This window comes from Acartia tonsa, chromosome 4 (genome assembly GCF_053477335.1).
Source record: "Acartia tonsa isolate MP-2025a chromosome 4, ASM5347733v1, whole genome shotgun sequence".
In the NCBI taxonomy this organism is placed as follows: domain Eukaryota; kingdom Metazoa; phylum Arthropoda; class Copepoda; order Calanoida; family Acartiidae; genus Acartia; species Acartia tonsa.
In genome coordinates, this window is record NC_137263.1 from 43835620 (window position 1) to 43847930 (window position 12311).

Here is a 12311-nt window from a genome sequence, read left to right on the forward strand (position 1 = left end):
TCATAAAACTTACAGGACAAGTATAGATTCAAGTCCAATGCCCCCTCCCACCCTCCCTAAATATTATCATTTTTCATGTAACTTCTTTAAATTCCATGTAATAGACTAAACCATGGAAATTAATGCGTTTCTGTGTAAACTTTCACTCTTGTTTATCTCAACAAAAGGTTAGTTCTAAATATTTTTCATACCTTAGAATCACAGAAAGTTTCTTGCTCTACATATTTGATTATCTAATTTTAGATTTAAGTCAAATAGTATCATAAAACCCACAACAAATGTAAACATCAAGATTTATTAACGTTCTGTAAATCTACTAAAGCATACAGGGTTTTAAAAAAGAATTTTGGAAAGGATTTCATTTTTTCTTAAAATTGAGAATGAAAAACTACAGTTTAAAAAATCAGGACTCGGCAGCCGCGTGTCACAGGCGCGATTAAGCCTCAAATTTAGCCCAGTTTGGAATCTTTTCAAAATTTGTTTGGAAAGAAGGATTGCCACATTTTGGTCAGCTTAAGACTTCCAGCTGTTTTTTTTTAAATATTGTAAAGGGTTGATTTCCCTGACAGGCGGCTGACGGGCGGCTACCAAGCCCTAATAAAAATCATTGATGATTATTACATTTTAAATACTGTTTCAGATATATTTAGCTTTAGTAGAAAAGGCGAGAAGATTTTTCTGTTTGTTCTTGGTAATTTGTCATATGCATCACCAGCTTGCATTTAAATGATTATTAAACCAGTGCAGTGAATGTAAAGTAGGCATTCAAAAAAAAAATTCAACAATAAGCTAGACTTATTTTAGCTCCTTATTTACCCCCCCCCCCCAAACTGTTCCTTCTGAGCTCATCTAGCCATTTTTATTAGCAAATCTTTTTGCAAAAATAATATGACTACCTGACATTTCATTTAAAACATTTCATGGGTTTTAAATGACTAAAATTGCGTCCATGAAAAAAAGTTTATTGAAACACGAGGGACAAAGTTTATTTATTTAACAGCAATTTTACATTTTTATTTTCCTTATATCGTGTACTTAAAAGAAATAAAGTTTCCTAGGGAATTCCTAGTCGCGTTTAGTCGCAGTTACATAGATAAACTGCAGACGCAGACTCTTAAAAATCGAAACAGCGTAAAGTGCCTTCAAAAAATGACGTCTTACAATAAAATGATCAATGATAGGCCAGTATACATTGTAATTGACCAATGGTAAAATTTATACTGGCCTCTCATTGGTCATTTTATTGTATGACGTCATTTTTTTGGCGGACTTTTACACTGTCTCTCAAAAATCCGCAACTGACAAATCCGGATAATTTTTAATTTTTTGATTCTGCATTTTTTACCGCTCAAAACAGCGGTCATTGGAGCATAAATACAGAATAGCTTTATTACTAAAACTTTGGCATATCAAGATAATTCAAATTTTATTTAATTAAAAACTGGAATGGTAAAAATTCAGTGTCGGATTTTGTACAGTATATATAATTATACATACAGATTTTACTCGAGTTTTACAAAAATTTTTATAGAGGTTTATTGGGAATAGTCCCTTTCGTGACATCGCACCTTAAGGGGCGATTTGTCGTATTTTTAAAATGACTTTTTATAGGTTATTTTAGGTTAGGTTAGGTTATATTGGGTTAGGTGATTGCCCCACGGGGTTAGGTAATTGGCCCCGCAGGGTTAGAGCCCCCCGCAGGGGCTAGAAATAGGAGTAAACCTACTGTAAAAAAATACAAAGGTGCGATGTCACGAAAGGGACTATACCCGGTTTATTTACTAAAATGTACAAAATAAAGTGATTTCTAAAACTAAATATTGATTCAACTATCAAAAGCTATATTTTCAGAGATCTTAATGGATAAGTCAATGTCCTATCAATTGGTGTGAATCCCCAATGATGATACACAAAAATACCCTTTCTGTAGGTAGATTATAATTACTGGTTAAAACATTTCGTCACTTAACTTAAAAAACCAACCAATCAAATTTAAAATTCAATAAAAGTCCCGAAAGTTGTTAAGCCAACGAATAAGAAAACTTTATTAAGAATTAAAAACTTATGTATAATTATTTACTATACCCACAGGTCAAATAAGAAGTTGTTCTAAGAAGTTGTTTTTAACTTTTTGCTCTCGGTGCTTAATGACATATTTGTCCTTGTTAAAGCTAAGCTTTTATAAAACAATAAACCGTACGTCTGTTTAACTGTCTAAAAATCTATTTTATACTAATCCTCAAAGTTTTAAACTCGATCTCTAAATCGTAGGCCTAAAAACACTCCTCAGATTAAATATTGATTAGATTGTACAAACTAGAAGTGTCAAAACTTTTACACCAATAGTTTTAATAAACAGGAGTAGTAGTTTTAAAAATAATATTTTTCTTCTGCTGTCCTATCCTTCAAAATCCTTGTTCCTTTTTCATCTAAAATCACAGATAAACTTTATTGTTTTTGACATTGCTGTATTTTAGTTTATTGTTCTTGTTATTTACATTTCAACACACATATTTATTTTTGTCCTTTATATATTAAGGGGAATATATCTCAGAACAAAGCTTTTCTACCTATATTTTAAATAAAATAATAGGATGTTTGTCTGTTTAAAGCTAAAGATTTCGGTACCAATAAATCGATTAGGGTTTACTTTTCAGGGAATATAAAACATTTTTTAGATTTTTTATTCTAATTCTACATATAAAAAAGGAGAGATTCCCCAGCCACCTGGAAAGGTTAAGCTCCCAGGGACTAGGGGCGAAGCTACTAGTTACTTGTTACTCATCAATAAGGCCAAGGCATTGCTATTACTAATAGAAAATTTTAAGTATTTTATTTTATTAGTTCTATTAATTTAAATTGATTGTTGATAACTACAGTGTGTTTTTTTTAATGATAACTTTTTTGAAAGCAATTTTACCACACTTACAGTTATCAGAATTTAATGATTAAGGGCTTATTTTCTTCGTTTTTTATAACCATTTATAGAAAATCAAAAAAAATTTTAGTTTTTATTAAAAAAGTGCAGAAAAATCAAAAATTCAAAACCTAGGTGTCAACATCTAAAAATGGTTTTAGCGCATTTTTCTCAAGCTCGAATCTTCTACACTTTGCAAGAATGGCTGCAAAACGCTTCAAAGTTGATATACAGAGTTAAAAATTGATACAGATACTTTTGGGAACATGTACTAGAACATATCAAAGTTTGAAAGCCATATCTCAACCAATGAAGGAGTACCGGCCCCCCAAAGTCGACTACTGAAAATCCAATTTTTTTCTTGCAAAGGGTAGAAGATTTGTACTTAAGAAAAATGCGCTAAAACCATTTTTAGATGTTGACACCTGAGTTTTGAATTTTTGATTTTACTGTACTTTTTAAATAAAAACTTAAATATTTGTTTCATGTTCTATAAATGGTTATAAAAATCAAAGAAAATAAGCCGTTAATCATTAAATTCTGATAACTATAAGTGAGGTAAAATTGCTTTCAAAAAAGTTCTCATAAAAAAAAACACACTGTATATTGCAAGTTTTCAATATGCTTATGTTAATTGAAAGCCTTTTATTATATGATTTTCATTTTATTGAGCCCCCTCTAAATAATTAAAGCTCCCCTGTAAAAAAAAACCAAACAGTTCAGTTGTGTGAGCAACAGTTATTGATATAAGGATTTAATTAAATAAAAGAGTTCATAAATATGACCTTATCTGTCAGCTTTGCTGTCGTGGATATTGTCATCATTGTTTTGCAATTTTAACTTAGGGTTTTTTATTTTTTGCACATTTTTTGCATCCTAAGAACAATTCTTGATTTAATTTTGTTGGGCAGGTCTTTGATTACATCATAGACATTTATAAATATTCTTTATAAGAAAAAGTATTTTAAGTAATGCAGCTATTCTATTACTTGGATATTTCCGTCGCTCTCCATTTAAATTGTGCTTGCAATTGCTGGGCTAGTTATGTACCTAATCATCCATGTTACCTCCCTCCCCCAAAAGATATTTTTTGCTGAGGTATAGGCATATTTGTTAACTCACAAACAATAACCCATTGTTCGTTTCAATTAAAAATTCTTACCTTTCATATTAATGTTCTGGAACAGGACAGAACGAATTCCGTTAAGCCCGCCGTCGCCGCCGTTTCCTCCGTTACTGACGGCGGGACCATTATTATAATCACTGGAACTGGACTGCTGAAACGGAAACTGACCATTGGCGGCGGAGCGCGATAACTGTTGAGTCAAGTCATATTGATTGCCGCTGCCGTTTGGCCGTGCAAAATTCTGCGGGTCAAACTGAACACTAGACGGCCGCGAATTAAGCTGATGCTCGTTAAAACTCAACGGCCGCGATCCAGGCGGCTGCTGAATTGTTAACGGCGAAGCTGCAGAAGGCACGACGGGTCCGAAAACGGGCGTAGCATGGCCGCTGCCGCTAGCACTGGCACTTCCGCTGCCATCACTTGCATTCACTTTGCTAAACTCGGACGGCCGCCGCAGATTAAAGTAAGAAAACATTGTTATAATCTAATATTTGTTCTAAAAATCACTAATACACATACATCGGTAAATGAAAAATATGAATTTCAAGTCACTTTTCACGTTTCCTAGAATTCAAACAGGATATATTTGTGTTCATAGTATGTTCTGGCAAGAAAAAAATAACTCACATATTCACATATATAGTTCACACATGTATATAATATGTATTTGACACACAGGTTGGCCGGCGTGGCGCTGCTCTGCTGGTGCCAGGTATAGTGCAGCAGCAGGACTGCCAAGTGACATTGTGCGCCCACACACACTCACTCCCTCTTGACCCGGGTACACACACACACATATACACAAACACACACATATACACAAACACACAGACACAATACAATGATACATATAACCTTAAAGCACTCTCACTCACACCCACACACACTGACAAACATACACACACTCACTCTCACACGCACACACTCACACACACAGGTGTGTTTCCCTTGAGATATGGCCCCGCCAGTGTCACATATAAAGCTGTTCCTACAGTCCATAATTCTTTGTCTCATCACTTTAAACTACCAGTTCAAACAACGTGTAAATCTTACTGTGTATAGGAAAGTTGGAATTTTTGATGCCAGATTTAGAGCAGGAATTTCCCTACAGTAATTCAGGGAGTAAAGGATGATACATTTAAATTAATTACCTTAAACTAATATATCTTTCACTTTCAGAAAGTAGTAATAATGTCATTGATAATATGTCAGTAAAGACCACAATTATTGGATGCTATACCGTCGACATAAATTTTCCGAGGATTTTTTTTCTCGAAAAAGTTTTGACATTTATTTTATATCACCAATTATGCATAGATAGATATGTCATATTTGCTATTAAGCTATTGCCTAATACTTCTTCTGTTTATTACTTAAAGTCTCTGTAACGGCTAACCACATCCATAGATGCTTTATCTTGTTCATGTAAGGTATTATTTGTTATTCCTTTAATTTAAAGCTTAGATATATAAAATCCTTTAACGCATTATTAGAAAGTTTCTTACATATATTAAAAATTTTAAAAAAATTTCTTAAAATGTTTCATTTCTTTATCCCCTTAAGTTTATAGAAATAGGATACATTTGAGAAAGAGGATAGGGGAGAACAAAATTAATTTTAAAGGGGGGTGTGGGGGGGGGTAAAAAAGGGTTCTATGAAGGGTATAAAGGGAAGGAGGTCTCTAAAAGACTTTTATTAACATTTTTCATTATTTTACATAATTAACTTATTTAAGTTTTTAACATATTTATATACATCATTAATTTTTAAAAGCGAAGCTTTTTATAGTTAATGTCTGTCAAAATTGTGATTTCTAGGACAACAAAGTACAATGTTATAAGCGAAGCCTTTCTATAATAAAGTCCTTTTAATTTAAGCATAATTCTTGTATTTAACCAGTTTTTCAACAAATTTACTCACAATTTTGTTTCAACTTTAATACATTTATATTCTGTTTATTCCGTTCTGACACTTATACCATTCAAGACACTACAATCTAATAATCTGCTTACAAAGTTCTGACACTCTACAAGTGTTATTGATTGTCTATTGTACCGACTAATTTCAGAGCTTCGCTTTTAGGGTGTTGTCATCCTTGTTTTTAAGTGATTTTATATACATATCATTAACTTAAATATTTTTTAAAAAGTGAAATTTAAGATTTTGGCTTTTTAAAAAATGAAAATGATGTGCATATTTTCAAAATTTCAATAAATTGTAACAATATAATATTAAGCGAAAATTGTGTTATTTTATATACACATCGTATTATAAACAGTTACCCCCGGATATAAAATGCACAATTATAAGATTAAAATCAGGTTTTTTTTATATAATACTGGATATAATACAATGCTATACATAATTTTTCAGTATTTTTCAACGCTATTTCTAATTCTAGTTTGTTAGGGACTTATCTTGTAATTTGGTGGGTCAACTTCACGCATAGTAAACAAGGGGGTGGAGGACACACGGGGAATCATAAACTGACTGGGCGGAGGAGAACACAAGGGGAAGGTAAAGAGGAGAATGCTTCAGTCAGGGAGGACGGTCAAAAGGAAGAAGTAAGATACAAAGAGGTAAAGAGAGCGAAATAGATAGATAGATAGAGAGACAGTAAGTGAGGGAGGGAGTGAGAAGATAAGAGAAAGAGATAGATAGATAGATAGAGAGAGAGAGATATATCTACACTTAAAGAAAAGAAGTTTGATTTTTTTTTACCAAAATTGGATAAGTCACTTATAATAAATGTTTATTGTTTATGTTGCTTTTTACATATTCGTTTAAGAGATCTTAAATTTTAATTATCTTAAAGTGACATTTGCCGACAAATTATCAGTGTAAATAAAAATCACAGGCAGCGGCCGACGAACCCGCAGCAAAAGACAGGAGTATAAGTTGACACTTTCGAAGGCCGAACTTAGGATAAGGAAAGCTAATCTTAAATTAATAGAAATCCCAAGAATTTCCCTAAAATATACATGCATGCCGAGTATGTGTGTGTTTGTGTGTGTGTGTGTGTGTGTGTGTGTGTGTATGTGTGTGTGTGTGTGTTTGCATGAATGTTTGGTGTGGTTGTGTCTGTATATAGATAAAGCAATATAACACACAATTACACAAATACAAAAACAATCACACCCTCATACACACATACACACACAAGAATACACACATGCATGAAACCGAGGACGTAAATTAATCATCGCGCGCGCACAGTGATCATATTTATTTTAAGAAACTGACAAATAAAAATTTTTATTATGTACTCTAAGCTTTTTCCTTTTTATTTGTGGCAGTTTTTCGTTTAGTTTGGCAAGCTATTGGTCCTCATATTTCGCTTTTTAAAGATCATTCCTGTAACAATAAGATCAGTGGCGTGCAAAGCGTTTTAGCAGGGGGATGCTCGAAGCTCCTCCAAAAATAAGAGTGATGTAGAGGGGTGTAGGGGGTTTATTCGCCCCTCTTATTTTTTAAAGCTATTTAGCTACTGATATAAAGTTTAGACATAATTTTATTTAATTTAGATTTTTGAAATTCTAATTAATATTCAAAATATTCTAATCCCTAAAGTGTATATACACGTTCTCTAATTCGTTGGCTTAAAACTTTGGAACATTTCGTAAATCTTGATTGGGTTACGCAAACCAGCCGTGCCCAAACTTTTCTATCAATAATTTTGATCCACACCGATGTACATTGATCTATCGTCCATTGTCTGATCCCTAATTATATTCGAAATCTAAAAGTATATCATGAATTTAAAGCAATTTATAACATTAAAAGATACTTTTAAAGAAACATCTGAACAAATTAAGTTACACATTTGACCTAAAATAATTTAAAATACATAAGTAGGAAAAAATTTAGAAAATTAAAGGCGACTATAAAAAATGTATACTTTTTGTATATCTTAGTTTATTTTGACAAAATAAGGACAGCTTAGGTTAGATTTTGAGATAAAAAAAAAATAATTCAACTTTGACAAAGCTTTAACTATTTATATATTAACGGATTTATTAAATAAAATCACAATTTCTAAGTTCTTAAAGCAATGATTAAATGTAGAATATTATTTTTTTTAAATGGCATTTGTAGTTTTTTATTGATTGATTTTATTGGTCTTTTTAGATCAAACAAGGATGACGTCACCCATAAAAGCAAAGCTCTAAAATCAGTCAGCATGTAAAAGCAGCAGTTTGTAAGTCTAAACAAAATTGAATAAATATAGGACGCCGTTTAAGGAAAAACTTACATTTATAGGTTATTCTGGTGACAAATGAAAATAAGCAATGCTTTCTAGTTGTACCTTACTGTTACGGAAATCATCATGCAAAGTTTTAAATGGATAGGACAATTCTTACATTCCTAAATCAACGATAAGACAAACCCTAATTATAGAAAGGCTTCGCTTCTTATATCTATACTACTTTTACAAATAATTGTATTTATTTTAATTTTGTAAAGAACGCAATGTAAAAACATTGCATGATGAAATTAACCAAACTAAATTTTTCAAAGAGGAAATTACCCAAAAGTAAAAATATAAATAATTATGTAATTTACCAAGTTACAATAAAGTCATTAAAGAAAAGAACGAAAGATAAGCGAACAAGGATTCGTTTATCAGTTATAAACACAGCATACAGACTCAATAATAGAACTTTTCCTACAAGATATTTGCCGTTTTTAATGGGCTCTATTCTATGTTTTACTCAGTTATTTTACACCCCAAATTACAATTAACAAAACTACCCCTACTGTACATTTTAATTATCAAGATTTGAAACAAGTACCAAAAGTTTTTTAACAACCTAGATATTGTGTAAATTAAACTTTTGGGACTCGTATAATTTATAGTCAAATATTCCCCTCCGCTCTGATTTGTAAGGGGACTTACAAAATTTCATGAAAAGCATACAGGACCAAGGAGCTAATAGGTAGCTCCCCTGTGAAAAAAATTAATATCGTTCTTTAAATATGTGAGATCTTTAATTTTACATTGAACATTTTACACTCGCACGAACACAGTAATAGTGTCTGACTGATTATGACGTAACAAAAAAAAATAGCCAATGAGAGGCCACTATAAATTTTACCATTGGTCAATAACGGCCTCTCATTGGCTAATTTTTTTGTTACGTCATAATCAGTCAGACACTATTACTGTGTTCCACTCGCACCATGTGTCTGTTTAAACAATTAGGAATTAGTAAAATATTTAAAATTGCAAAAATAAAAAAAAATCAGTGTGCAATTGTAAAAGTAGTAAAATAGTAAAAAAAAAACTTAAGCAGCTGTCAGATTGTTATAGATTTTTACAAATATGTTCTTTTTGTACATTTTGTATAAGGAAGGTCAAATTATATCAAATTTTCTCTCTTAAACTTATGGACTGCTTGATAAGGTTGGCAGTCTAACGCTTGAAATGGAACTTGATTTTGTTGAACATTAGATTAGAATAAAAGGCAGCTTGTTGCTTGAACCAGGATTCAAGAAATGTTATAAATTATGGTTGTAATGATCTATTAAATGACAGAGTGGTAGCTAGTGCTAGAATTCAAGAAATGTTATAAATTCTGGTTGTGATGACCGCTAAGGTAGGTAGCAAGTGCCTGGATTCAATACATTTCATAAATTTGGGTTGTGATGACCGCTAAATTCACCGGCATGAAGCTAGTGCTAGGATTTAGGATATGTTATAAATTATGATTGTGATGACCGCTAAAACTAACTGGCAGGTAGCTATTGCTTAAATTCAAGAAATGTTATAGTTATGGTTTTAATGATCTCTAAACTCATCGGCAGGTAGCTAGAGCTTGGATTCAAGATATATTTATAAATTCTGGTTGAGATGACCGCTAAACTCACCAACAGGTAGCTAGATTTATGAAATCTTTATAATATGGTTGTAATAAACAATAAACTTACTGGCAGGTAGCTAGTGCTTGGATTAAAAAAATAATATTAATTCTGGTTGTGATGACCGCTAAACTCACTGGCAGGGAGCTAGTGCTAGGAATCAATATACATATGTTATTAATTATAGTTGTTAAAGTTACACAGTAGAGGGGGAAGGGGTTAGAAAACCATGTCTCCAACCAGTGGACTATGTGCCGACTTTTAATTGGGTCTTTGAAGTCAGCCAGCAAAAGAGCAAAAAAGCAATTGCCAGCAGCCGAAAATGTCCCAGACAACGAATCCAGGTAATTATTATGATTATATATCTATACTTACACATTTATTGTTATAAGTTGGCATGAAGGTGGCTGGTTCTAAGAATTGCTAAATATCTAGTAAATTATGATTGAGATGATCACTAATCCAACACACTGTAAAACTTGTATCACTAGAATGATACAAGTTTTGACAAAGTATTTTTTATAATAACATATTAGCAATGGCCACTTTTAAATGTCGACATAAACCATGGATGATTTTATGTCAACCAAATACTCCAAGTTGAACAGGGAAGGCAGGCAGCTAATGCCTGGATTGAACAAATATTCAGAGAATGTGACCTATTATCTCATCTATGTACAACATAATTCTAAAGTTTTCAGGAAAACAGGAATCATAAGATTTTATGAAGGTGATTTGGTAAAAAATTCAGGAATCTAAAGGGATAAGACAAATGCCGATAACTTGATGTACATCCCTAATGATGATACACAAAATTACCCCTTCTGAAGATTACAATTAGCAGTTGAAACTTTGGACACTCAACTAAATGAACCAACCAATCAAAATTCAATGAAAGTCCCCAATGTGGTTAAGCAATTAAGACACTATTTAAATGAGGAGGATATTACCTTCCTTTTAAATATTTTTGTGGTACAACTCAAATATGGTGCAGAAAAAATAAAAGTCGATTTAGTCTGCTTACTCCAATGAGGACGAAAGGACACCACTACAATATGAAATAGACACAAAATGTAAACTTATTACTATTTGCTTGTTTGTGTGAAATTAATTATAATTTTTCATAGCAAGATTACCTATTTATTTTTTGCTGTTATAATGTACATCGTACATTTTTAACGCCAGCCACTTCAATTGTAATTAGGCTTTTTCTATTTATTAGAGAGGAAACATATACATATGTGTAGACTTCTAATTGTAGTTTTTGTATTTTATAGAGTAAACATATGTAGAATAATAGCTAAGTATAGTTTGGTAAAAAAAATAATTTAAATCCTTATACTAAAGTAACAGGATGTTTGTCTGTCTGTGTGTCTGTCTGTACCGAAGGATCTCGCTAACCGCTGAACCGATCGGGTTCTCCTTAACAGGGTAGATTCTCATGTGTCCTGGGAAGGTTTATAACTATTTTGGGGGAGGGTACCACCACCCTCCCAAGAGAAATGACAAAAAAATCGAAAATTTTTATAATATTGGGAGACTTCAACGTTACATATGGTAGGTATCGTACATAAATAAGGAGACTTCAACGTAACATATGGTAGGTATCGTAACATAAATAATTAACATAGACTTTAACAAACAAAAACATTTAAAGTGCCACTAGAGGCCTCTAGGGGCGTAGCCGCTAGTATTAAATTTAAGAAATATAATGATGTTGACTTTAAGCACATTAATAAATGCAATTCTTCATACACCTTAAAGTGATACTTTTCTAATAGGTTTTAGTCCACTAAAACGTAAGAAAGAAGAATTAAAATCTGTTAAGTCCCTTCTAACAAAATATTGGCAAATTTATACACACATTTTTGCCAACGGCATTTAGTTCCTTTATTTGAAGTTTTGGTTAATAACATTTTCATAAAAGTTTTCAGTAATAATCATAAGAGTTTGCATCTAACACAGCTTGTTGGGTGGCTGCTACTGCTACAGCAATGTGGGCAGTATTATCTTCTTACTGAGGTTTGCTGTTGAAAGCTAGATCTACTAACTGACCAACAGATTTTAAAGCTTTAACAAAAGCATAGAATCTTCATCTACATCTGCTAAGAGATCATCTGCTTTGTCCAGCAGCTTTTTTGAATTGTTGCCATTAAGGCTTTTGCCATAGAAGTAGTTGTCTTTGATTCCCAAATCCTTTAATAAGTTATCAACAACTTCCTTGCCAAAAGTAGGATGTAAACCATAATAAAGAATGTGATTTGCAAGGCTTTCCATTTCATGGAGCACTGGGATTCCACAGATAGTTAATATTGTTTGATTTCCCTTGCCATTTATGAGACACTTGCTCACGACACTTATGAAAAATTTGGACTTAGCCCTGTTTCCATTGATTGTTTCAAAAAACAT

General features: G+C 32.3%; 1 protein-coding gene across 1 annotated transcript in view; it reads right to left on the bottom strand.

Annotated features, from left to right (window-relative positions):
• Window positions 1–4776, bottom strand: part of LOC145317317 (uncharacterized) — a 68415-nt gene extending 63639 nt beyond the window's left edge. The window contains exon 1 of the mRNA XM_080158339.1: window positions 4080–4776. Coding sequence (XP_080014465.1) covers window positions 4080–4518 — 439 coding nt within the window. The 5' untranslated portion in view covers window positions 4519–4776. The remainder of the gene's footprint in view (window positions 1–4079) is intronic.
• Between the last annotated feature and the right edge of the window lie 7535 nt (window positions 4777–12311).